The sequence below is a fragment of the Cynocephalus volans genome, chromosome 6 (assembly GCF_027409185.1).
Source record: "Cynocephalus volans isolate mCynVol1 chromosome 6, mCynVol1.pri, whole genome shotgun sequence".
Classification (NCBI taxonomy): Eukaryota; Metazoa; Chordata; class Mammalia; order Dermoptera; family Cynocephalidae; genus Cynocephalus; species Cynocephalus volans.
The window spans coordinates 147,747,765-147,775,480 of NC_084465.1; the positions used below are offsets into that span (position 1 = coordinate 147,747,765).

The window sequence follows — 27,716 nt, forward strand, 5'->3', positions numbered from 1 at the left end:
GCGTCTCCTCTCTGCCTTCCAAAGTACCAGAACTTTTGTCCCTGAGCAGACCTGGGCAGCAGGCTACTCTTTCCGTCCCTCCAGCCCTGCAAGAGAAAGGTGGAGGGCCGGGGTCAGGAAATTTTCCTTCTGGTATGAACTCTCCCACTGACGACCCCCCGCCCCTTCGTTTTTGGGTAAATCCTTCTCCTGGCTTCAGTTTCCTCATCTGCCCTAAGAGAGGATAGACCAGCTGACCTCTAAGGTCTCCTCCAACTTCTGGCGCTATAGCTAAGACGCTAAGATGTCATTTGTAAAAGAAATCAATCCCAAACACCAAGCTGTTGTCACCACGTTTTCTGCTCTTCGTGCCATCAATGTGTGGGTGTAGCTGTACTGTGTTCATGCGTGTCTGTGCTTTCTGAGTGTCTATGTGTATGTATGAGTGTGTATATGTGTATGTGTGAATGCGCATGCATTAGTGAGTGACTGTATGAGTGTTTGTGTGTATCTATGTACGTGTGAGTGTATATGTGTCCGTGTTGTGTGTGTGTGTGTGTGTGTGTGTGTGTGTGTGTGTGTGTGCGCGCGTACATTCGCACAGGGTTGACCCAAACCCAAATGATAGGAAAAGAGAGGGAAGGGTGGCTAGCCCACCTTGTGCCTTCCGCGCCACCCACCCAGGCGGGCGGGTCCCGGAAGCCTCTCAGCCGGCTGGGTTGCCGCCCTCCGGCGCCGAGAGCCTGAGCCTGGGGGCGGCCCTGGCGGAGGGCGGGGCGGGCGGCGGGGGGGCGGGGCGAGCCGGGGCAGAGGGCGGGGCGAGCCGGGGCTGAGGGGCGGGGGGCGGGGCGGGCGGCGGGGGGGCGGGGCTATCCGGGGCGGGGGGCGGGGCGGGCGGCGGCGGCGCTCAGGGCATGCTCGGCCGCGGCGGCTGCGGGCGGGGTGGGTCGCGTTGGTCCCCTGCCGGCCGGAGCGGCGGCAGCGGCGCGGGGCAGCATGAGGGAACCGCTCGGTAAGTCCCGGAGTGTCTCGCGCTGCTGACTCCCACTGTCCATTCGGCGGCTTCCGTGGCGCTTCGTGGGCCTGGCCCGCAGCCTCCCGCGCTCCCCCCAACTTCTCCGGCCGGGACGTTGTTCCTGTCCGAGCCCTCCCCAGCGGTAGGGGATGTCCGCGCCCCGGGTCGCAGCCGCGCCCGGAGTCCCCCGAGCGGTGCCCAGCCCCGCAGCCGGGCGCGGCAGCCTCGGGGTGGGGGAGCGCCCACCAGGCTGCGAGAGGCGTCGCCGCCCCTCAGGTGCCCACACCGGCCGCGGGGCCCCCGGGCCGCGGGAAGGGAGCTCGGAGGGCGGGGGCTACTCGCTCCCCTCTCGTCGTCGCCCGTCACAGGCCGGAGCCAGCCCACCCCGTCCCTCGCCTGCGCGCCCAGACTTGGCGGACCTCCCCACCCCAGGAGCCGACGGCCGCCGCTCGGAGTCCCCGAGGTCGCCGGTTCCCACGGTGTCCCCGGCTGTCGGGAGCTGCCCGCGGGACGTTGGCGCTCGCCGCCGCGCGCCCGCTCCCTGCTCGGGTCCCCGCCCGGGCCTCGCGCGACCACCGCACCCGCGGTCAGGACTGGGGATTACGGCGCTAATCGCGGCCGCCTCCCCGCTAGTGCCCGGGGCAGCGCGGCCCGCTGCTTGTGCGGTGGGAGAAAGGAAGGAGCCCCGCCTGAGAGTGCTGTAAATCCCGTTAATCGGCTCCGTACGTAGGATCTGGAGCCTGCCCGCCTGCCCGGGGTCTCCGCGCTCAGATCTTGGCGAGCGCCCCCGTCCCCCTACCCCCAGTCGCTGTCAGTTCACCCCCAAAATGCAAGGGTTTGCCCAGATGCCCTGCCCACGGTGCAGCTCAGCACCAGCTGCTGAGAGTGCCCCTCTGGCTCCTTGTCATTGGCAAAGGAAGCCTAGTGCCTCGGATTCTTCTGGGGGGTTGAAAAAGAGGCTACTGAAGAAAAAAATAAAAAACGGGAACTTTATGCCAGCGCAACCTGACCGTGTCCTAGTCCTTGGTCAGCCACGCTCTCTAGGAGCAAAGGACTTTGGGGAATTAGTTTAGGCATATTAACCCCCGAACCGGCCACTTTTCCACTTCCAGCTCCCCCTACAACCCACCCCACCCCGCCCATGCCCGCATCTCCCTCCCCAAGTCTAGTCGCCTGGCCTTGCCTTGCCTTCAACACAGAGGAGTGGGGCAGTGTGGACCACACAACTGCCAGGTTTTTCCTGTCGGTGACAGTTTAATGTGATGTTTCCCCAGCAGCTTCATGTTTTCCTTCTCTGGCTTTTTGTTTTTTCCGATTTACAAAATACAGACATTCCAGGAATTGGGGGTAAGGGTTGGAAGATGGAGGGTTAGTGGGAGGTGGGATTCAGGTAGCCAGAAATGCTCTGACAAAAAAGGTAGACTCAATAGTGTAAGCTAAGTGGCCGTAGGCTGTACAGGTTAAACTTTAGGAAACCTCACCTTATGTCAGGTAGCTTTAAAATTTAAAATAACTGGATTATGATCATCCAGCAAGGCAAGAATGTGTAAAGTTTTTTTTTTTTTTGGAAATCATACACAGATTGTACTTCATGGGGCTTGTGTTGGCTTTCATGTGAAATTGGAAATTTGGTAAATTCGTTTGGTTTTCCATAACATTTGCACTTAATTATTTACCTTGATATTAAGTATCTAATTCTTGCCCACCAGCTGAACAAGCTTCCTGGAGGTTCCTAAGTGTTACTCTGGGCAGGCAGCATGTAGCAAACGTTTCATTCCCACTGGAATGGGCGAGCAAGTATTTGTTGAACAGAGGGTTTTAATCTGCTGTGCCTTCCTCCTGCAAAACTTTACCCTCTGCTGCAGAGACCAAAAGGTCAGACCTTGGCACCGGAGAGATTTAAGGGGGATTGGGTGGGTAGAAGAAGCCTGTGTCAGGAAAAGAAAGAAAAGACCCCCTTGGAACATAAAGTGCCTGAGTGTCCAGATGCCCTAGAGGGCTTGATAAACTCATCAGTTATCTAATAATGCATCTGAGTGATCACAGATTCCAGAGGTGTGTGGCGTATTGTTCAATAGTTATAAAATGCCACTGAGAAACAAAGATACACAAGGAAAATAAATAAGGACCAATATTTCGGTTAAAAAAACTATGAAGAGATCTTTGTAATCTAATTTTTAAAATGCAACTTAAATCCTAGAAATACTATCAATAAAGAAAGCCCAGGAGTCTGTGGCTCCCCCAGGTTCTCATTGTCCTTACTAGCAGAGCCCTCTAGTTTGGGAGGACAGTAACACCAGTCTGTAGGAGTCCGGAGTTTCTCTTTTAATGAGCTTGGCAAGACTCCACGCTAATTAATCTAGAGAGAGTTTAGAATACAGAGCCTTGGATTGGAACAATTGTTCTGTTGTGGTTTTTATTTTGATAAGCAGAGCTATCTCTGAAATCCTCTGGGCCTATTGCTGAACCCATTATTGAAGTTTATCTGGGTTTTTAACAGATGTTGCTTTTCACCTTTTGGGTGGGGAGGGTTATCTCGTTAAAACCTTGCTTTGTGCTTTGCTTCAAGGGCTTGCTGACTTAAGGAATGCTGAGGGACGTTCACTGCTAAAGCCACCAGCCCAGGGAAGGACAGGTCAGTCTTTCAATACTTTCATAAATCTTTGAAACAATAAATGTTGTTTAGAAAATCACAGGAACACTCCTCACGCCAGGATATTAAGACCTCAATTATCTTCATTTGAATTTGGAGTGTCTTGTTTAAAATTTGCATTATTACCTTTACTTTCTTTATTACCTTTACTTTCTTTAACTAAATGTATATTCCAGCAACTTTGGGAACAGCCTGGCCAAACTGGCAAGGTTTATTATCAGACTCCCAAGTGTCCTCATAGTTTGCTTTTTATTGGTTATTTCTTCATAGCTTGCCTACAAAGCTTGTTTCTTCTGCATTTAAATGAAAGAATTTAGATTCTGTTATGAAGAGGCACCAAGATATATTTCAAAGAAGCAGAAAGAAAGAAAGCAACTGTATGTATAGGAAGAACAGTTGGAGAAATAGAAACCAAACTTGCTACTGGTTATCTCTTGGCACACTGGGCTTACTGGGAACTTTTCCTTTTTACTTAAGCACTGAATTTTGCCATGTTTACTTTTGAAATAACTTTATATGACTTTTGTAATTAGGAAGTGAATAAAAATGTAAAAATTGTATGAAATAATTTAAATCTTAACATTTTTATAAAGCCTTGGCTCTTTTATTCTAAAGGTATTTAAAAACCAAAACAGAACTAGTACATTATAAATTTAGTAGAATATTTTAGGAATCTGTACATGTGGAGATTGACATATATAACAACAAAATAAAATTCTAATCTGTTATAAATTTTACAGCTATTTTTGCAAATAGTCAAAAATTCCAGGTTAAAAAAATCTTTTCCAATTTCAGTTCTTTCTTAATGACTTCTAATCTTTGAGAAATGTTAATGAGGTACTTAGGATCTCATAAAAATGGGGGTGAAGTAGCCAGAGCAGTAATTGTGTGACAGACTTTAGAAAAAAAAAAAAGAAAAGAGAAAACAGGAGAGTGTGGGTGTATCTGTGTGTGTTTTCACACTAATTGTGGGGAGAAAGAAAAAAAGAGGAATTAGAACAGGTAATGCTTATAAAAAAGTATGCGTATAATATTGGCACCTTTTTTCTTCTCTTTCTCTCTGTTTTTGAATCAATGCCTTAATACTGACCCAACCCAGCAAGATTAACATTCCAAGGTCCTTTTGATCTTAGACCCAAGATTTTCATTTCTTTTCTGTGTTTGTGTGTGTGTTTGTGTGTGTGTGTGTGTCACCTTAAGGAAACCTAACTCAGTGATGGTTGTCCTCCTAAAATGATTACTTCACAGATTAAATATGCTTTTTATGTTTGATGAGATTTGAACAACTTGAGGGCCCTGGCAGAACTGGTCATCACACTATGTGGTATGCTAACAATAGTCTGTGCGAACTTGTCCCAGAACTTACATTGGAACTGTTGAGTTATTTAATAATTGAGACTGGAAAGGGAAATGGCAATCCCATTGTTCACAATAAAATACACAATTCTATTATTTAAAAAAAAAATCTGTAAGAAGCATTATAAACTCATGCAACATACTCCATTCTGGTTTGTTTTAAGTCTTGGCTATTTACCTCTTGTTTAAAGAAAGTGCTTGTTATATATTAATCATAACATTAGACCTTAAAGTTGTCAGTTAAGGAAATATTTACACTGAACTGCCAACAATTTGAGGGACCAATTACATCTTAAGTATGGAATGTCAGTGAAAACAACTGAGAAGTTTTAGGTTTGTTAGAGGGGTGATGTGGATTGAATTATGCCCCCCTCCAAACTCACTGAAGCTTAAATTGTGCCCCCAAGTTTTATGTATTAGAAACTTGGTCCCCGATGTGACTGTTAAGAGGGTAGGAAATCCTATTATGGTAATTAAAAGGTGAAGCCTTGAAGAGGTGATGAGATTGTAGGACCACGCCTAGTGAATGGATTAAAAATGGTGGTCAGCAGCATGGTTCTGAGGGCTTTAAAAGAAAAGAGAAGGGAGACTGTCTTTCTTTCTGCTCTCTCTGCTTCCACCATCTTGCAGTGTGAGACCCTGGGTCACTGTTGCCACCACCAGATGGAGTTTGGACTTCCCAGCCTCAGAAACTGTAAGCAAATAAATTTCATTTTCTTATAAATCACCCAGTTCCAGGTATTTTGTTATAAGCAACAGAAACAGACTAATACAAAGTGTAGCAATGTCGAATGAAGATCTATAGAATGCTGGTTGTAAACCTGTATTAGATTTCTTCAGCAGAACATGTGATTTTAGGCTTTCTGGAAACAGGTTAAGAGTCTCCATAGCACATAAGATACATGTGCTATATACTAGAACTTTATGTAATTTACTATTTATTTATTCTTTTCTTCAGTGTTTCTTTTATTGTCATTGAGTCTTCCAAATACGTAATATATTTTCAAAGATACATTTTCCTAATCCTACCTAAGCAACTCTTTGTTTATAAAAGTTTTTTCTGATGATGAAAATAATATTAAGTTGTATTAGTATAACTTAATTAATTATAACAATATATTATTAAGAATGATGATAGCCGATGACTAATGAAATAATATTGTTATAGTAATATAACTTAAGTTAATATTAATCATAATATATATTATATATTTAAGTTATATTGTTATATATACTCAAGTGAATATTAATATATAAAATTAAATTAATATTAAGTATATTGAATATATCAAATAGCCAATATTTGACCATTTTGACCTGCAAAATGATGACTTCATAAGTTTCAACCTAATACATTTTATGGCAGAACATCATAAAATCCAGTAAAGTATATAGAAGAAAATTTTTTTAAAAAATCAGAAGTCTAATACCACTGTTAATATTTTGGTGTGTTTCCTTTTGGTGTTTTTCCACCATTGGGTGCATATATATAAATGAAATTGGTATCACACCGAATATAGGGTTCCGTATCCTGTCTTTATTATTTAACATGGTATCATGAGCATTTCCCTGTGCCATTAAATACCCAAAAACATAGTTTTGTACATGTGTGTACATAGTATAGTCAGCCATGTGGATGCATCAAAATTTTTTTAACCATTCCTCAAATGGACATTTAGTCTAGTTTTTATTATTATAAATAAGACTTGAATAAATATCCTTATATGAAACTTGGTATCTATTTCTGATTATTTCATTAGGATGGATTCTGAGAAGTGAGGTGAGATTATTAGTCCATAGGGTTTCGGATGTTTAAAGATGATATAACACATTACTTAATCGCTTTTAAGAAAGGAAATATCCATTTACACACAGCCCCCGCCCAATATACATTCCTACACCTACCAATAGGAGAGCCCTTAGATCTCACCATGTCTTCACCAACAACAAACATTGCTTTTTGAAAGCTTCCATAATCTGATAAGTGAATAGTGGCATTTTGGTTTAATTTGCATTTCTTTGATTACAGGTGAGGATGAACCTTTTTTTCATATTTTTGATTGGGTATTTGTTTCTTTTATTAATTTTCAGCTCATGTTCTCAGCATATTTTTTTAAAGGGTTCTGGTTGATTTAATAAATTTATTAATATTTTGTTTCCTTTCACTGTCTTGGGGAGCCTTATAACTGTAAACAGAAGAATAAAACATATTTTTATTTTTATAAATGGAAAGGAAGGAGAAAATGGTACTTGTTAAATGACTGTCATTTGCTAGTCTCAACCCCTAGTGATGAGAATATCCAGAATAGGAATACACCCCCCTAGACCGCATCCACAAGGTAGGGTCGTTGGCCAGGTCTTATTTGTCTTTAATTCTCCAGCGCAGAGCCCAGTGCCTGGCATATACAGTGTAAAACAGGGGTCTGTAGGAGTTTAAGTCGGAATAAGTGTGCGACACCCACACTCTGGGATGGAGAATTGCTAGATGTTTCACTCCCCAGTCTCCCTCCTATTCTCAGTCTGTGGCTATTTCTCTCTCTTTTCTTGGGTGTCCTCTGCATGGGTGTTAATGAGGCCAAGGTTAGAAGTTCAGTCTTCATGTGACCTATTTAGCTTTGTTCTGTGTCATGGCCAGAAGCTGTATCCTTTTTCCTATGGCCAGCTGACTTAGGAATGCATGCTGTTCACGATAAGGGAGAACAGCCTAATGAGAGGGAGCTGATTTCTAGAGCTAGCAGGACCCTAAAGAACCTCTAATTCAACCTTCTCATTTTACTCTTTCAGGAGAAGACTGAGACTCAAAGGTTGCATTAGTCCGATTCTGTTGCTTGTAACATAAATACCCAAAACTGGGTGATTTATAAAGAAAACAAAATTTATTGCGTACAGTTCTGGAGGCTGGGAAATCCAAAGTCCAGGGAACACATCTGGTGAGGGCCTTGGTGGTGGCAACAGTGACTGATGAGGCTTACGTGGCAGAAAGGCTGAGTAGGAAGAGAGAGAGACTCTCATGCGCTCTCCTTTTAAAGCCCTCAGAACCATGCCCATGAACTAAGGCATGGTCCTTACAATCTAATCACCTCTTCAAGGCCCCACCTTTTAATCATCCTCAACAGTTACAGTGGGAATTAAACTTCATTGAGATTGGGGGGACACAATTCAATCCATTGCATTCCACACCTGGTCCCCAAAACTCATGTCCTTTTCACATACAAATACATTCATTTCATCCTCAAAGTCTTAACTTGTTTCAAATCAGAAGTCCAAAGTTCAAAGTCCCATCTGTGAAATCAGCAAGTTGTCTACAACCAAGATACAATGGTGGGACAAGCATAGGGTGCATATTCCCATTCAAAAAGGATAAATAGGGCCGAGCCCGTGGCGCACTCGGGAGAGTGCGGCGCTGGGAGCGCGGCGACGCTCCCGCCGCAGGTTCGGATCCTATATAGGAATGGCTGGTGCACTCACTGGCTGAGTGCCGGTCACGAAAAAAAAAGACAAAAGAAAAAAAAATAGGATAAATAGGCCAAAAGGAAAGGGTTACAGGCCTTAAACAAGTCTGAAACCCAGCAGGGTACGCAATAAATCTTAGAATCATGTTGATTCATGTACATTGACTCCATGTTTGACATTCTCTGCATGCTGGTGCAGGGGCTGGGTCCCCAGTTGCTAGGGCAGCTCTGCTTCTATGGCTTTTCTGGTCCCTGGCCATACTTCAGCTCTCTCAGGCTGGCATTGCCTGCTGGTAGCTCTACAATTCTGAGGTCTCCATGGTGGTTCTGCTCTCACGGCTCCACTAGGCATGGCACTGTTGCGGGTTTTCTCCTGCAATTCCAACCTCATGTTTCCACTCTGCTTTTCTACTGAAGGCTCTCTGTGATGACTCTGTCCCTGCGACAGACCTCTTCCTGCCGCAGGCTTTTCCATACATCCTTTGAAATTGGGGTGGAGGCTCCCAAGCCTCCACAGCTCTGGTATTCTGCAGATCTGTAGACCTAACACCATGTGGATGCCACCAAGTCTTCCAGCTTGTATTTTCCAAAGCTGTAGGTCCAGCCATACCTGGGGCCAATTTAGCCACAGCTGGAGTAGCCAAAGAAGTCTGGGTGCTGGTGCTAGAGGCAGTTTCCCAAGGTGTCCCTGGGCAGCGAGCCCGTGGAGGGCACCTTGGACCTATTCCCTGAGACAATTCTGTCTCCCTAGGCTTCTGGGCCTGTGGTGGAAGGGTCAGCCCCAGAGATTTCTACAATGCCTTCAGGGCCTTTTTCTCCTTCTCTTGAGAATCCCTTTCTTTTGTACTAATCTTCTAGCAAACAGTCACTAGTTTTCACTATTGCATTTTTCTCTTGAAAATGCTCTGCTTCTCTACCACATGGACAGGTGGCAAATTTTCCAAATACTTATGCTATTCTTCCGTTTTAATTATACATTCTGGCTTTATGTCATGTCTTTTCTGCCATAACTCAGCATAGGATGTTGGAAATAGCCATACAGCTTCCAGAATGTTTTGCTACTTGGAAATTTCTTCTGCCAGATACTTTGGGCCATTACCTTGAAGTTTCATCTTCTGTAAAACTTTTGGGCATGAACAGAATGTGGCTAAGTTCCTTGCTGGTTCATAGCAAGGGTGATCTTTGTCCCAGTTTCCAATATGTCCCTTCTTATTTACTTCTCAGACCTCCTTAGAATGGTCTTTACAGTCCATGTTTATACCAGTATTCTGGTTCCCACCACTTAACCAGTCATCAAGACATTCCAAACTTTCCTCATCAGCATTTAGGCTTTTTCTAACCTGCTCCTTCAAATTCTTTCAGCCTCTCTTCAACACCCAGTTCTAAAGCTGCTTCCACATTTTCAAGTATTATAAGCACAACACCCCTCTTCTCTGGTACCAATTTTCTGTGTTAGCCTGATTCTGTTGCCTATAACAAAATACCTGAATTTGGTTGATTTATAAAGAAAACAAAATTTATTGCTTACAGTTTCAGAGGCTGAGAAGTCCATAGTCCAGAGAACACATCTGGTAAGGGCCTTGGTGGTGGCACCAGTGACCTGGAGTCTCATGTGGCAGAAATGGCAGAGTGGGAGATAGACTCTCACGTGCTTTCCTTTTAAAGCCCTCAGAACCATGTTCATGAACTAGGGCATGGTCCTTACAATCCAATCACCTCTTCAAGGCCCCACCTTTTAATTACCATAACGAAATTTACTACCTTCCTAATTTTATAGTACCTGCATTTGAATATAAGTGATATAGGCCAATATTTAAAGAACTTAGAGATCTGCCACACAGTTAGATTGCTTTAAGTGGTCTCTTTCAAGTTCTTTGGAAGGGACAAATAATTAATCTTTTGATGAAAATCCTTTTGATGATGATTCCAGGAAAAGAAAATTTTGTGGGAATAGGTTGGTTAAATAAAAATGTTATCTTCTGTCATCATCTGTCATCTTCTCAAACCAATCATTATTTCCAGTTTCTGTATTTCTGTTAATGGAATGATCATTACTTTAGTCACCAAGGCTAAAATCCATTGTACTAACTACTTTTCTTGAAAATTACTCTTATTATTCCATTTTTTCCTTATCTCCTCTGCTAGCACCCAGGCACATTATAATAGGAGGGACTTTAACTACTTGTCCCCCATCCTTGCTCCATCCATGTTAGTCCTCCCCTTCCCTGCCAGATTTACCGTTAAGCAAACTTTCTCTTGCCCATACCGCATTTGTGGGTTTTTCATTGTCTACTCAAATAAAGCCCAAATTCTACAAATGTTGTAGATAAAAGTAGCAATTTCTATATAGATCTTTTTTTTTCTTTTAAAATTTAGTGTATTTTTTTTTAAGTTATTCCCTTTTATCATAGATGTAGTTTGTCTGTCTTTCTGTTTCACACAGTAGGTTTCATGATAGCTTGATGTTACCTATGAAGACTTGGAATCCAAAATGATTGAAAATGTCTGTGAAGGTCATGAAGTAAATGAATGGTGTATTTGTGAATGAGTCATATTATTTAGTATTTACAAATTAACACTAGTATTGCCATGAAGATGTTACAGTCAAGCGAGGCATAAACCCTTGTGCGTGTGTGCACACAAGTGTGCACATGATGTACGTGTGGTGTGTGCATGAGGAAAGAATCATCTAGAAGAGCCATCCTAATCCTAGAGAATAATGGAGAACTTTTTACTTTAACATATATAGCTTTTAATTTTAATACCACTGTGTCTTTTGTCTTTTCTTGTTTATGTTTGTGCTTTATTTGGTAAATTAGGAAACTTTTGTTGAAGTTAAGGAAGGAAGTATAGATGGGTGAGCCTAGAATAGTGGTATGAACTTAGAAGCCAAACAGACCTGAGTTCAAATCTTGGATCTACCACTTGCAAGCTGTGTAACCTTGGACTCAGCCTCAGTTTTCTTGTCTGTAAAATGGAGACAATAATACAGTATCTGGCACTTTACAGATGATCGTGGATGGCTGATGTTACATATTTCATGCGGGCTGCAGTTCTGAGCTTAAAGAACAGGTTTATGCTTGTGGTTTGTAAAGAGAGGTTTTATTGGTGTGGAGCGGGGTGGAAGAGAAGAATAAATTAACCATGAATTGAAAGATACTCTTGTTGAACTTGTTGTGCATATGCTGGAGAGTATTCTAAGCACTTTACACCCTGTTGTAAGCATCCTCAAGGGGAGAAAAAGATAATAGGATATAAACCTAGTGCTGTCATCAATCAATCAAAAAACCTAGCCCAGAAAAATCTGGCTTTTCAGCATTGTTATTCCTCCATGCAACCTCCTTTAAACCTACTGAATTAGAGAGTGCATACTAATATGAGGGGTCTTCCAAAAGTTCATGGAAAGATGGGTATTATCTTTTAATTCTATTTTCCATTAACTGTTTGACTTTAGTAGTATTTCTTTTTTGGTCCTATCTCATGAAAGGGTGATTTAAACCAGTGCAATAGAAGTGAGCAGCAAGGGGCCTGGGGACTCAACTTTGTCTTCCCACCCTGCTCTGTGTTACCTGTGTTTTATTTCCATTGCTGTTTCTTCAGTTACAATATACATTTTAAAGTTTTTCTTTTTGTTGTTGTTGTTATTTTGTACTTTAATAACAGAAGATAGGGAAAAAAATAGTTTGCATTTCTCTTAACTTTTTTTTTTTCCTGTGAATGTCGTACACTCGGCACAAAATCTTTCTTCTACGAAAAAAGGAATTTTTATAAATCCAGTTTTTCCTCTCTGTATATACTCTCCTACAAAGTATGTTTTAATCGAAAGGTGTGTTTCACTCAACTCAGGTTCTACAAGGCCAAATCAGGGAAGAACATATGCGTGCAGGCCGCGTAAGAAGTTCTCTGAGCTGGGTGGCTGGGTCTAGCCCTGATTTCTCTTAGTTAAACCGAGCAGTGCCACAAAGTCTAATAGAAATTACTATCTTAACATCCGTATAGCTCCTAGGGGCCACATACTTTTCCTTGGAATGAGTAGCAGATTCATCTATTTTATAGATGAGAAAATCGAGGCTTGGAAGTTAAGTACCTTGATAAAGGGCACCTAGCAGGTAGAACAGCCAGGGTGGAAACCTAGGCCTTTCTTCTTAGTTCTTCTTACTGTGCTGAAGCACCTCTCTTTATGCCTGTGTAGGCGAATCTGAGCAACTCCTACCTGAGATAATGAGAAACAGCTGAACAGGGGCTACCTGGAGAAGTGGATCCCTTAGGATACGTGTCTCTCTTATTAGGCTGTCAGTTTTTATAGTGGCAGTAGAGTTTTTAAATTGCTTTATAAATTTTGTCTTTGCAATGGTGGGCTAAGTCTAGGAATATATGGGTAAGGGAAAAGTAGGAAAATCTGAAGAGAATAACAGTAAAATCAAAAGAAACAGAAAGCTGCCTCTTGGCTTTCTCGAACCAAAGCAAGAGAATAAAAGGTGACGGCACTGAAAACCCACCTCACTTCGAAGGCCCTTTTGCTTCTGCAGTGCGGGGTTTATGTGTCACTCAATCACACTATGCTCAGGGGCCCTCAGGTGTCAGGCCCCTGCGAAGTCATAGGTGGAGTGAGGAAGGAAGCAGAAGACAGTACTTTCCCCTAAAGAGATTTATTTCTTTTCATTTTATGCCCTTAAGACTAGGAAAGCAACTTCACTTAGGAGCTGTGACTTTTCTTGGAAAGCAACTTTTTGACAGAACAGGTGTATTTGCTGCTGAGAACAGAGCAATTAACTTGTTAGACGAACGAGTTTCTCATAGATTGATGGGACCTTTGAACTTGAAGAAATTTCAGAGTTCATTGAATCTAACACACTGACCAGTGCAGAACTGACTGCTACACCAGTGCTCTTCAGTCACTAGGTCGTGACCCGTTAGTGGGTCACCAAATTAATTTAGTGGGTGGTGACCAGCATTTTTAAAAAGTGAAATAGAACAGAGAACATTACAGTAGTATCAGGATATGAGGGTAAATATCTTTCCTTTAAAGTTTTAACTGATGTGGGTACAGACACCTACAGTGGGGAACTATAGAAAACAAAGTAATTTACAAATCAGTTACCTTAACCTTTGCTTAAGAAGCTCCCAACTAGGAAACTCCTTACTTTCAGGGGCAGACTAAACGCTTGATAGAATGTTCTGTTAAAATGTTTGTTCTTATGCTAAATGTTTCCTCTGCATTCGTGGTATTTAAATATTCATAGAAAGAAAGATATTTAAAGTGGGAACATTTGTCTCTTACTGTGTTTTGGCCCAGACAATGCCAGAAGTCTCTTCCTTACCTGAGGTTACAGGTAGGCACCTGCACAGTCTCAATGACTCTTCCTAGATATTCAACTAGGAGCATTTATACAAGGCAACAAATAAAAGTAGTGAAGGGAAAAATTTCTTAAATGAACTGGCTGGAAAATCATACTTACAGAGTGATCTCATAGTGCAGCCTTGAGGTAGAGGATCTGTTTGGCTTAGAAGCAATCTTCCAGAAGCCTTCCTGACCCCTGGAGACTCGTAGGGCCTTTTTCATATCATCCTCTCTTTATCCCTGTCATGGTGCTTTGACACTATGGGGAGGTGGCAAGCTCCTGTCACTAACACGCGCATATGCTGTTTTAATTGCTTGTTTTCCAGCTGTCCCTACAGCTAGATGGTAAGATCCTCAAGGGCAAAGAATGTGTCTTATTCGTTATCATGATTTCAGTGCCTGGCACATTATAGGCACTCAGGAAATGTGTTTTAAAGTTTTGGACTATATAAAAAGATATTTACTGTTCTAAGTGATTTGAATGGAGGTTGAAGTATCCATTCACAAAAGACAAGGTATGTGGGTGATAGAAAGCAAGTATGACTTTGGAAATCAAGAGCAACATACCAGATGATACAAGAGAAATCAGGAAATGGTCTAAACTACATGGTGAAAATTAATAATTATTGTTAAATCTTTCAATAAGGCAAGAACTACTGAGAGACAAACTAGAACCATTGTAGCATCGTAAGTTCATAATGTTATATTTGCATGGTGGTTTACACTTCAACATTTTATTAGGCTCTCAAAACAGTCTGGTGAGATGGGAAGATAGGGCCATGACCTTTTTTGCACATGTTGGTGTGATTAATGACTTGCTTGGGCTGGAATCGTAGCTGGGACAGGTCGGCAGCATTAGTTCTGGGACAGCACATGATCCTGTGCTATTTTAACTATACATATACCTTTCCAAGTTGTGAGATCTATTGCTATAACAGTGATGATGATAACTTACATATATGTCAGATTTCATTGTGCATTTGTCTTTACAGCAACCCTTTGAGTTGGTATGTGGGTAATAGAATTAAATGCTGTTGATTTAGAAGGCTGGTGCTTAGGATTGGAAAGAAACCTTTAAAGGGCCCTATTTCTAGTCTAGCAACTGTCTGGATGCCAAGTCTCCTCCTTAGCGGTCCCTCCCGGTGGCCACTGTAATTGACCTGTTAGTGATGGGGAGCTTGCTCCCCATTGAGACAGCCCATTCTATCTTATGTAGACAAGGATGCTACAGAAAGCAAGCTGAATAGGGTAGGGATTAGGAAAAATATTTGACTGTTCAGAAATCTGTATGAGGGGAGAGTGTCATGTTTCGCATGGGTATGCAAATGAGGCAGCAGTGCAGGTTCTGAGCTGCAATTAAAAAGGTAAAACACATAAGCCTAAGGGAGGGAGGTCTTCATGAATTTAGATGGCAGCTAGGAACAGCCATCTGGGTGATGCGCTGGGGCTTGGGAGTCATCCCCTTCCCTCTTTGGCTCTGAGTCCTGAAGGCTGAAGCATGTGTATTTTGACCTCTAAGATCAGGTTATGGCTATTATGAGTTTGAATCCTTTCTGAAAGAAGTTTATTGCTTGACTTGGTTGTCATGCCACTTAAGAGTTTGCTAAGTATAATTACCATGCAAACCCGTGCTCAGGACCAGCTTACCTGACCCTAGTAGGAAAACACCCCACATATATGTTTTTGTGAGGGCTATATGTTCTTTACCATCCTGATAAATGCACTGCAGCACAACCAGCTCTGCTGGAATCAGTGTGTTGGGTGGCCAGTTGGAGCACAGTGCAATTTGCTTTTCTTTTAAAGAGACTGACATAGTGAGAGAGAGAAACTGAGTGTGGTAAGACCTAAACTCTAACTTTAACTGCAGTGCCGACTGGATGTGTGACTTTGAGCCAGTGAGTCCAAGGACTGTGGTCTAGGTTACTAGAATTCTATTACAATCCTGGGATAAATACACCCACAGTCTATTTTAAGTGCCAATTCCCCCTCTCATATAGATACATGTGCAGTTTATCTACTGAACTCCCGGTCATCCTTCAAAACCTAGCTTGAATGCCCCTTTCTCTCATTTGTTCATTCATTCAACAAGTATTGATCGAGAGCATACCATCTGCTAGATGCTGGGGATGTAGCATTGAACAAAACAGAGACCCTGCCCTGGTGGCCTTGAGTGTATGTTCCTGTAGCCCTGCGTTTGCATGGGGTCTCTTTCCTCTAGTCCCTGCCCGGTGAGTTGCTTGATTTGTTCTTGCAAGAACAAGCACTTGCTTCTCTGCTCCTTCCTTTTCTGTCTAAGTGAATGACCCAACTGGTGCAGCTCCCTGAAAGACATCTAGGAAGAGTGTCAGAATGTCAGAGGTGCTATGGAGATTTTTCTATTAGTACAGTAACTGCCAGCTTGTCAACCTTCCATAACATGTAGAGACATCACGGAAAATTATAGACTTCCAGTATTAGATCCTCCCCATGCTGACAGCTGAGACCTTCCTGCTACTGTAGTCTAGTAGGTGAGGAAGAGCGAGGATAGGCCCAGTCAGCAGAAGAGCACCACGGGCCCGAGTGAGACTGCCACTGACAGGAAGCACGCACGACTTCCTCTCACCTGCACAGGGGCAGCAAGCATTTCCTGGCCATTGTTCATGGTGGCTGCAGCAGCTCTATTTCCATCCACCAGCCACCTGGAGCTGGAGCTGGCCGAACTCTCCAACTGGGCCAGCATTGCCTGTGGAGGCAGTGGTGGGTCCTTCTGACGAAAGTCTGTCCTACACCTCATGAAAAAAGGGAAGACCTAGGAAAGAACATTCTCTCATGTAGAAGTAAACATGGCAGCCCCACCTGTGTTAACTCTTACGGAGATTTCTCTCCCTTTCTTTTCTTCTTTTTTGGTGCTCCCGCCATTAGGCAGTTGATGCTGGGGAAGTTGCTGCTGTCGATGGAGGTACCGTGGCAGGATTTGGGTGTGGGCACCTTTGGCTGAGAGATGCAGAACTTTTCCCCAAGCTTCACTGGAAAGAAATTCAACTCTTAAAAATTTCATGTAGAAAGGAGAACTTGAGGATTGTGTAGAGGACTGGATGTGTATGCCTGATCAGTGTGTTGTGTTCTCACCACTAGCCTAAAGACTTAAAATCTATTTTCAGCTGCTAGTTACCCACCGTGGGGCAGCCACACACGCACTTGCCATTCAGATCGCAGTATATCATGGCTACATGCTAGTTCAGGTTCTCACTGTGCCCTTTTAGTGCAAAAGGTATGTCTGCCAGATGAAAGCAGGGAAGTAGAAGATTAAGCTAGATACCGGTAGTTTCTCATTTTAGAAACATGGAATAGTAATTGCAACTTCCAAGTCTGTATTTATTCTGTCCTCATTCCTCTGCCTGTTGGTTTTAGTTGAGGGGGGCAAGGAAGTGGGCAGTGTTAATCACTCCACTGCTTAAACACTATTCCAGACTCTCTTACCAGGGGCTGTCATTGGGGGTGAGGTCCTCAGAACTGCCACCACATCCTGTGGCACCAGTGCTGCATCCACCCTCTACCTGAATAGAATGGAGAGTGATTCTGGGCAGAGCAACGTGCATTACTCTGCTTTCTGTGCTGGCGCTATGTGGTGTTCGTAACTGTGGTCAGGTTTGGTGGGGGTAAAGGGAAAAGGGGTGTCAGATTCAGTTTCAGGGAGACCTGGTCACAAGCAGAGCTCTCTCTTGTCCCCTCAGTGATGGGCCCTGCCACCACGATGGTTCTAGCAGCTGAGCTCTGATGAAGCCAGTGCACCATGTACAGCGTGGAAGATCTCCTGATTTCTCATGGATACAAACTGTCCAGAGACCTCCCAGAGCCACGTGAGGATGAGGCTGAGGGGCGCCAGCAAGCACGGGCAAGGACGAGGGCTGGCCACGGCCTGCTGAATGGGTGTGACGATGGCCCTGCAGCCTTGGCACAGAGCAAGACGTCCCTGGGGAAGGGACATGTGAGTGACTCCAAAAGCTGCCGCAGCACACCGAGAGGCCACGGGGAGCCCCAGAGTGCGTCTTCTTTGAGAACTTCTGAGGCAGGGTAAGCTGCAATGTTAACCCAGCATTTTATTTTGACTTGGGAGTTTGGCATTATATCATATGCAAGTAAACTCTTTCAACTCTTTATATTTGTCTGAAGCCAGGGAGGGAGAGAGGCAGACAAGAAGGCTTCTTTCCATTGAGGGATCTGGAGTGTTCCAGTAGCACCTCGCACAGGGCTTGGCCACAGTGGGCCTTCAATACACAGTGGTGAGCACACAAATTCTGCTATGCTAAAAGCTGTGTTTTAATACTCTGCTGCTTTGTTTGCTTATAAACTCTTCATATTGCCTCAGACAGGACTCATTTTAGAACTCGTAAAAGCTGTGTCCATGCACACATTCATAGTACACTTGGCTTTGTTGTGAATACATCTCAGTATTTTGTAGGTTGCAGAGAGTTGAAAAGGGGTCTGTATTTCTCTGCATTTATGAAGAAGAAAACCTTCCTTCTTGTATATTCGTCTGACTTCACTGGCTTCTGACCCATCTTTCCTCATGCACGCATACTGGCCCCAACGTGGGTGTCCTGTCTGAATACAGCTGCGTCTGTGGGGTTTCCTTACAACACAAAAAGGGGACAGGTTGGCTGGGGGAACAGGGCAGGTAAAAAGAGGGGCTTTGAGCAGCTTACCATAGAACCAGCATGGGAGAGGAGTCCTGAAACTCTCTTCCAAGTAGTTTCCACTTGGAGGAAACTTTTGTCACCACTTCATATAACTGTGTGTCTCTTTAATGCTGCCATGGGACCAGGCACAGACTGGGAAAGTAGAGCTCTGAGTATATAGAGCATGTTATGTAACTGTGTATAACCAGCCAGAAATGGACAAAGGAAACAAATGGAAGCAGGAGAAACAAACACACACACACAGAGGGTAGTGAACTAAGTCTGATGGGAATGAACTAGCCTTCCATGGATAGAGGTCGCCTTTTCACGGAAAGAATCTTCCTTATTGGTTGACAGCTTTTGGGCAAACATGGGAGGGACTTTTAGAGTCAGAGCATTCCACACCTCGGTTATTGGGCAAAAGCAACAATGCCAGCCTGTCTTCTTGCCCAGGGTAGTAAAAGCAGATTTATGTCACCAAGTCAGAACCCCTTCTTCAGCAAGGGGCAATAGTTACCAATGATGGAGCCAGTTCAGGAAAGAAACCCAGAATGGAAAAGAATGGGAAGATGTTTTTCTTTAACCTTGCCCTTGCTCATACCCATGTCCACTGCTGTCTTGGGCTTAACTCTCTCATCAGCCATATTCCCTGAAAAGCATGCCCACTATGGATTTTGGAAGAGGGTGCTTTGGGGTGAGTTGGCTGAGGGTAAGAAGCCTTGATTACTACTACACAAACTTGTGCTTGATTTTATCCTTACTTCTGTTGTTTCTGGTTTTGTGCCGAGTATATCTGTATCTTCTAACTTGGATTTCAAGGTACTGAGGTTGTACGTTATTTCCTATTTCTTTTGTCTTTCCTGTAGAGCTTGTTGCAGTCCTAGATTCACAGTGGTTATTTAATATATGCTAATGGATTCAATTTATTCATCCCACCATTGTAGCAACTGTTGAAAAGCGGAAAGCTCAATTTCTACTGAGGTTAAGACAGTACCATGTAATCCCTCCGAATGTGCAGTGTAGGTTATGTATAGTGTCCCTCGTACTTGAGGGACCAGTTTAGAGTTGGGTCCCAGAATCGGAGGCAGTACAATTTCCTTTAAATTCTGTGTGGGCAGTGTGGCTCCCAACCTTGTTTACTGCTTGCATAGGACTTTCTGGCTCCTTGTGTGATAACAGGTTCCTGAGAACCAAATGAGCCCACCACCCGCCCAGCCATAGGTGGGTAGGCATTCTCAGATCTTCAGGCAGTCTTTCTTTCTGTCAATAGTGAAGTGCTCAGATAAGTGGCATTATGTAGCACTGAGAAATTTTGTACAGATGACAGAGTTCTCGATAGATCTGGCCTCTTCTCCATGTTTCTGAGGTTGGCTGATTAACTTGGGAGGTGTATAGTAGTTTTGGGATTGAAGGTTCCCTTTTAGGGTAGAAAGAGAAAATGTATACATGTTTGCAAAAATCCATGCCAGTGCCCAAAGCCCCAGAGACCAGCTGCAAGTTTTCCTGCATTGAAATGAAAAGACATTTTCTTTCTTCAGTAGCCAATAGAGAACTGAAAATAGGAGGCAAACAGGAAGGTAGACATGGAAGAGTATTATTTTTCCCCATCAGAAAAAAAGTGCTTTGGGAAGAAATAAATAGGTGCCAATAGTTGATAGCTTAAAATTTTTTTTAAAAAAGAAAAACAATTCTTACGTGAATTTTGAATCTGAGGAGTAAATATTTCTCTGCCAGATTCCAGCCTTAAGTCACTCGAAAGTGCAGCTGTGCTCTGGCCACCCATCCTATCTGTCACAGTGCCCTCTGCTGGGCTGGTCTCCAGGTCTGGGGGGCATATGTGGCCCAGGATGGCCTTGTTCAACTCCAGGCCATCGGGGTGATTGGGAATAGTCATGAGGGCTCCTGTTCTGCACATTCTTGGGTGGGTTGAGGTCTGCCCTCAGTGTGTCCCCACATCTTGGGCCAATCTTCAGGGCCCACTGACTTCTTGGGAAAGATGGAGGTCAGAGTGGTTTGGAAGGCCACAGGGGCTGAATGGAGATGGGTTTGTTTTATTCTGTTGGGATAGTGGAGACATAGGCATGCTGTTCCTGTTGTTATTTTATAGCCGAAGAGCATTGTCTTAGTCCATTCTGTGCTGGGTATTTTATAATGAACAGAAATTAATCAGCTCACAGTTCTGGAGGCTGGGAAGTCCAGTATCAAGATGCCGGCATCTGGCAGGGCCTTCTTATGCGGCATCCCATGGTGGAAGGTGAGAGGGCGAGTGACAGGGCAAGAGGGGGCCGAACTGGCCCTTTTATAAGGCACCACTCCTGCCCATGGGGGTGCAGCCCTCTCACCTAATCACCTCTTAGAAGTCCCACCTCTAATACCATTGCAACAGCAATTACATTTCAACCTGAGTTTTGGAGGAGACAGACATTCAAACCAGAGCAAACATGAAGCCCAGAGAATGTTGATTGCTCATCCAGTGCATCGGTCCAGAGGTGCCAGACACTGACACTGCCACCCTACGGCAGCGTTGGGCCTGGCTCACTCTCCCCGTGTGAGGCCTGGTGCAGTTTGAAAGGGGCTCTCAATTCTGTGGGCTCCTTTCTCCGTTGCCCTGTGCTGACCGTCTTTTCTCCCTTCCTTGTCCTCTGCCTTCCTTTCCTGTCTGGGGAGCTGTGTGAAGAATGCATCCTGTCATGCCTGCGTTAGAGAGTGTTCATAATACTGTGGACACTGTTAGGGGCTACAAAATGGGAGGTCGTATTATCCATCGTCTGCGACTTTGCTAGAACATCAAGATTCTCTGGTGAACACAGTGAAGACTTGTTTTTTTCCCTCTGACAATTAGCATCAGGTTAGAACACAGTTTCTTATTTAAGGACTGGTAACTTCTAGTAAAACTTAAAAAAAAAAAAAAAAGAAAAGAGTACAAATATGGAGTTTTGACTAGATTTCCGAACATGCAGGGTACTTGTTTCCTGATTAGCTGAAGAGGCTGTGCTTTGAGCTCTCATTATTATTAGTTCAAGTAATATTGAGCCTGTAAGACAGGAGGAGAATGACAATTCTGTTGTGAAGCCAGGTGAAGGAATGTGTGAACTTACTAAAAAACAAAAAACTTTTACACTCAAGTGGTGGAGAAGGACCGAGAGTTCATTCTCAGCTGTACGCAGTTTATCCAATCAACGAACAGAGAGTCACTTTTCCAGAGCTATTTATCAGTGTATTGGACCATCCTTCTTATGACTGGTGACCTTACGAGCATTTAAAGTACAGGAGATGGACTCTGAACCCTGACTGTGGGGTTCCCTGCCCAGGGGACCTTCTTGGCGCTAGATGTCTGCATTGTCCACTCCTGCTCTTCAGTGAGCACCACAGGTTTCCTCCTCCAAGCCCCACCACCTTTCTCATTTCCTGTGTCCTCTCCCATTTCCAGTATGCTAGCCATACCAAGCCACTGCCACCATGTGTCCCCCACTCTCTAAGCCCTGCCTAGAAATGCCCACAACCCTCTCACCCCATCTCCCACTGGAAACCCCACCTAGTCAGCTCTACTCTGGGTTCCTTCCTCTGAAGTTATTCTCATGTGAATTCTCCCTCCACTTTCTCCTGGCCACCAGGGTTGTCAGCTTCCTGAAGGCTGATTCCATATCTGATTCATCTCTGACTTGGCTAATTCCTATTGAATTTTGCATTTAGTATACACTCATTCTTTCATAATAAATTTATTGGATCAAACCTAGCACTTCTATGTCAAGGCAGTGGGTAAGCACTGTATATTTCAAAATATTGGGCTACGGTGGGATAGTAAGTGGAGAAGGTATTGCCAGCGACTCATATGAGGCTAGTTGGGGAAGGTCCCATCATGGAAAGGAGGGGCACCGGCTTCTGCGCTGGGCAGTCAAGGTAGGGGGGTCGATGGCTCCTGCCCTTATATGCAAGCCCTTGCAGGATGAGCAAGGATCAAGGGAGGACATGGAACAGTCCAAGACTCAGCATAGCTTCTTGTGGGCTGAACAGTCCCTATGTAAGGAGTGAAGTTTTTCTCCTTTGTAGATTCTTTGGGTACCAGAAACAGGATCCTACCTGAGTGAAAAGAGAGGGATTGTTGAAAGGACACTGTGAGGTCTCTTGGGACCTTTCATGGGGAGGAAATGAAGGAGGACTAGTCGAGCCTCATTAGAATGCCAACAAGAAAGCTGGGGGCAAAGACTGGCTTGGGGGTTGTTCCCTTGGGGGCTCATTCAGTCTGTGCTCCATGTCGTCCCTCATCTCCATGACTTTCTGTACTTGGGCATCCTTCTCTTCCCTTTGCTGCCAGCTGCCACTTGCTGGTCACTGTGACTCATGGAGACAGTCACTCCACCTTGCTCCATGTGATGGCTCAGCTTCCAGCATGCTGCTGACTGCCACCCATGTCTCCTAGTTCACATTTTTGAGAGATAGAATGCACGTTTTGGACAGCTGGTGGATGCTTTAGCCTTGATTAGGGTGTCTGCCCTGCTCCGGTCAGCAGGGAGGGACTGGCCGAGGGATGGGGAGGAGGGAATGTCGAGAAACGGATGCCTGAGCTATGCCCCCTTCAGGGGCTGTAGATGAGGACAGTGTCCAGGGGAGAGAGGCTGACCATGCACCCCAGAATATGTTCTCTTCTCTCTTCACAAACCATTCATCAAGTAACGCCAAAGACTCGGCTTGTCCCCCTTTTTAAGTCACTTACTTCCTGCAGAGTTCACGTAGATGCTAAACCAACTACTCCTGAATGGGCTCAGTTAATGGACTGCGAGGATGAAACTGGCTGCAGCCTTTGCATGAAAGTCACTCACATGGCACAGAACAAATTCTGCAGGCCACGTCCAACACTGGCTTGCTAACACACACACGTGCACACACACACACACACACACACACACACACGCAAAGGGGAAGTGAGCAAAGGGGGAAAGCTACGTGTTATCTGTACATGGAGGAAACTTCACACTGAACATGCAAGTAGCCATAACTGAATAATGCTTTGCTACCTTTCGAATATGTAAAAGACTGTTATCAGGCATTCAGGGTTTCCCTAATGTGTTTCCTTCGAAATGTTATAATTGGAGGAAGCTGTAAAATAACTTCCCATATCAGAGGTTTGAATCTGAAAGTCATACCATAATAGGCTCTTCTCTGCTTAGCCCCAGGAATTCTGGTAAGGCTTTTTGTTAGTTAACCATGAGAATAACTTGTAATTATCTCTTGTCATCAGTGGCCATCATAACTAATTAGAGACTTAGTCATCTAGGAGTGTGTGTGATGTGGTGCTCTGGGACCCTCATCTTGGGAGGTTTATATTTTATCAGTAAACATTCATTCTAGATAATGCTACTGGATATGGTAAACAGTTCATTTTCAGAGTCTTTTAAAGCTTCTTGCAAATCATATCCTGCTTATAACAGTTTTCCAAAAAAGGAACATTTCAAGTTTAACATCTGTTTCCACGTAATTCTCTTTACAAAATTATGAATCCACATACATTATCTGTCTTTTAATTGCTTGTTTCATATCCTAAGTGGTAGACCTTGATATTTTGACCTGTTCAGAGGGAAAAGTATGTATTTCCTGAGCCAACGTTCTCATGAACACACACAAAGGTTCAGACCTCCTGTTCCCTGCTGTCTTTGTGTACACCTGTCTTCAAGGCACTTCATTCTTGTTCACAAGCCATGTAACCTTCCAGAAGTGTCTGGACACTGGTCCCTTCTCCCGTACATGCTCCTGTGTTGCTTTGCTGTCACAACAAGAAGCAGGGGGATCCTTTGCACATGAGACATCTGCAAGTACAGTGTAAGGAAGCCCTGCTGGAGTTAGCAGGAATACTGCAGCCTCAGCACAGCCTAGAGCTCCATCACCTTGGTAGCCGTGCCTTCCCCACGAGGAGAGTTCTTCGTGCAGAGCTGCTGCTTTGGCTAGAGAATCAAGTGAGTTAGAGAGTTAGGAAGTAGCCAAGTGAGAGACACTACATGGTAAGCATGTGAAACATGGGTTCACAAAAAGACAAGCGGGTCTTCAGGTTCAGCCGCTTTGCTTCAGAGAGCCCTCTGAGGATCTTGACAAATGCAGAGCCTAGACTGGAGGTGCAGGTGACATGCTGCCTGTGCCCTCTGGAGGCCTCAGGGCCTTTAGGAAGCCTCCTTTGAGGGTAGTGTGAGAGTCTGGACTACAGGGTCTTTGCAGCCCTTCTGGCCCTTTGGTGTCCTCATCTCCAGCGGCTACCGTCCCTACTCCTCACTACGCTCAACTCAGCTCCCAAAGACCTGGAAGTCAGAGGCACAAAGAACACTCCATAAGTATTTGTTGAGGTGGTGATAGAAATGAGCAAGGGAGGTGAGAAGCAGGATGGGTCTTCAGGTCTGTGGTGGCATTCTGGGGACTACACCAGTGAAGATAGTTTAACTTGGTAAAAAATTACAATACATCCTTACTAAAGAGAAAACGTGAGAGTACTGGAATCGTCTGCCTCACCATTTGGATGTCTGTGAGAGAAAATGGATTATGGCTTGCTCTTCTTGCTTTGTTTTAATAAGCTAAACATTGGTTTGTTCTCCATAATCACTGTGGAAACAGGTGTAGCTTCTTCCTCAGAGGCCAGCCGTGCCCGGAAGGGGCAGTGCCTTGTTATGACAGTCAACTGTGTTATTATTTCCTGCTATTGTGAAGGCCTACTGACTTCGACTAGAAAGACAATACACATCTAAAATAGTCATCTTGTGAAGACAGTCACTCAGTTCTCTCCTCTCTTTCCTCTGTGCTACCTGCACGCCCTTCGCAGACAATGCAAGCAAAGAGTTTCAAGATCACCTACTCCACTGAGAATGTAGTTCAATCCGGTTAATAATAGTAATAATAGAAAAAAATGAGGGCTTATTATGTTAGACACTGTGCCAAACACTTTGAATGTATTATCTCATTTAATCCCTCCCAACAAACACAGAAAGGAAGGCTCATTACCAATCCTTCAGTACAGCTGCAGTATCAGAAGCAGACAGAGGTTAGAGACGGTGCCAAAGGCATCCAGTTAGGAAGCTGTGGTGTTGGCATTAAACCCATGCCATCCGTCCAGTGCCCAGACAGATGTTCACGCTCTCCTGGTGACGTTGCTACACTGCTCCCTGTGGGTGTGCTAAGAAGCCAGTAGCCACCCATGGTTTCCCCAGCCCTGTGCAGATGCCACAGCCTGAGCTGTTCTGTTGACCCGGAGCAGCCCTCTCTGGGGGTTGGCTGCAGGCTCACTGGGCTTCCCCAGGCCTGAATGCAGACATCATCTTCTCATTCCACTTTTCTCTATCCAAGCCCTTTCTTCCTAAAGCCAGGGAATTAGTTAGAAGGTGATCAATTACTTGTAGTATGTGCAGGTACAGCTACCAAGCAGTCAGATGGGAAGGGCCACATCGGGGAGGAAGGGAACAGTACTGGGTGGAGAATCATTTCTCTAGAGCTTCCTTCCCTCCTTCAGAAGACCCGCTGAGGTTGGCTTCCCCATGGGTTCAAGGCTGCTGCTGCATCATGACAGTCTATGAGATTATTTTTCATGTGGAGGAAGTGTGATTGATCATTGGGACCCTTGTGTGGCTAGGAATGTTGGCACGTGTCTTGGTGGGAAGGCTGCTGCTGTAATAAGGAGGACTCCAGAGTGTCTTCTTGCTTTAAATTGAAAGTCATCCATGTGCCCTTGCCATTTTAATGAGCAAAACCAATGGGCTCGTGTAAATAAATGACATGAGTCAGAGAGGGGGGATTTATGAAGCAGATCTTTGTTCTCTCACAAGTGCGGTTGTCGGAAGGACGTTGTTCGTTGTTTGTAGATGAGGTGATTCACTGAGAGGTTCTAGCACTTTCCATTGAGGACAATTCAGTGCACACAGTCAGTGCCAACCCAGGTGGCCCTCCATCAAGTCCCACCTACCCATTCTCCATATTATTATCTTTTTCCCCTTCTGCCCACCCTGGTGCCCGATTTCCTTCATTTGTATCGCTACACTCCCTGCCACTTCTGTCTTCGTTTTCTTTTCTGTGCCTAGGTTGTCAGAGGTCCTCATGAATGAGACTTAACTCCAGAAGTACCCATTGAGTGAGTGGTTCTCCCAGTCCCTGATTTTGTTACGTGGATCAAAAAGTTATACGTACTACTTCAGTTTTCACCACACTTTCTCAGGTGGCTCAGTCATTCATATCAGCACCAGCTGTGAATTTACTAATTTATAAAAAGTGGGGCCTCTGGAGCAGGGTCTCTGACTTACTTAGCATGTATAAAAGGTCTTTACTAGACCTTGCAAGATCAAAAGTATATTAAAGACCTAGCTCAAAGATGATTCAGAAAACTGACAACCACAAAAGAGCACTTTGTGTCCGTTTGTAGCTTTCAGAGTTTTAAAAATATCAAGTCCTGTGGCAGAGCAAGTTGGCACTACAGCGGGGGGATGGCTTCCAAAATGGCTTTTTTCATCCTGAGCTCGTCTCTGTGGCACTCAAACCCAAGCTTGGGAGTTCAATGCCTGTGTTGTTGAGGAACCGTGACTTCCAGTGCTTTCATCCAGGTATATCAGTAGGTGCTTTTCCAAGATGCCTCCCACTCATTTACCACTGTGCACATTGATGACTTGAGTGCTTTTGAATTACTTCTGCCGCTTGTTCATGTATCTAAACTTAGCATCATTTAAGTCCAAAATTAATTATGCTTCCTCTTCCAGACCCATTATTAAGTATGTGCATTGAAAAAAAAAATAACAAAATAGTAACCTCCTGAAATAGTTTACCAGCTACTTTGTCTTAACTGGATCTATATTATATATAATCTAAAGTCACTTATCATGACATCGTAAAAAGAAGCAGGCACAGCAGTACATGAACAGCCTCACCAGGCATTTGTGTGTTTTCTAGTTACGATTCTATCCATGTAACTGACGATTCTTGCTCAAATTGAACTTTGCTGAATAGTGATACCCGTTACGTTTTCACAGCAGCTTTATTTATCTTTTCTGACTGATCTTTAATTTATGCTAACCTCTCTACTTCACTCTTAATCTTCTCCTGACCCTATATTTCCCCTTTCCAAAATTAGCCTATATTTTGCCCTGTGTCAGAGGGTTATTTGCATAGTATGGTATATTGAATATAACAAGGCATGCTGAAAAATGAAATTACGGGCTTCCAGCCTCAAAGAGCATCAGGAGCAAAGTCCATAGGGAAAGACACTGACCCCATCACAGAAGCATCATGTCAGGCACCTAAC

General features: G+C 44.2%; 1 protein-coding gene across 2 annotated transcripts in view; it reads left to right on the top strand.

Moving 5' to 3' along the window:
- The first annotated feature begins 898 nt into the window (after positions 1-898).
- Positions 899-27,716, top strand: part of JCAD (junctional cadherin 5 associated) — a 44,467-nt gene continuing 17,649 nt past the window's right edge. The window contains exons 1-3 of one of the 2 annotated variants that reach the window (XM_063100299.1): positions 899-991; positions 3,564-3,629; positions 17,510-17,849. In XM_063100299.1, the coding sequence (XP_062956369.1) occupies positions 17,569-17,849 (281 nt within the window). In that variant the 5' untranslated portion in view covers positions 899-991; positions 3,564-3,629; positions 17,510-17,568. Of the gene's footprint in view, positions 992-3,563; positions 3,630-17,509; positions 17,850-26,504; positions 26,556-27,716 lie in introns of those variants that run through there. The other variant, XM_063100300.1, reaches the window with a different exon arrangement.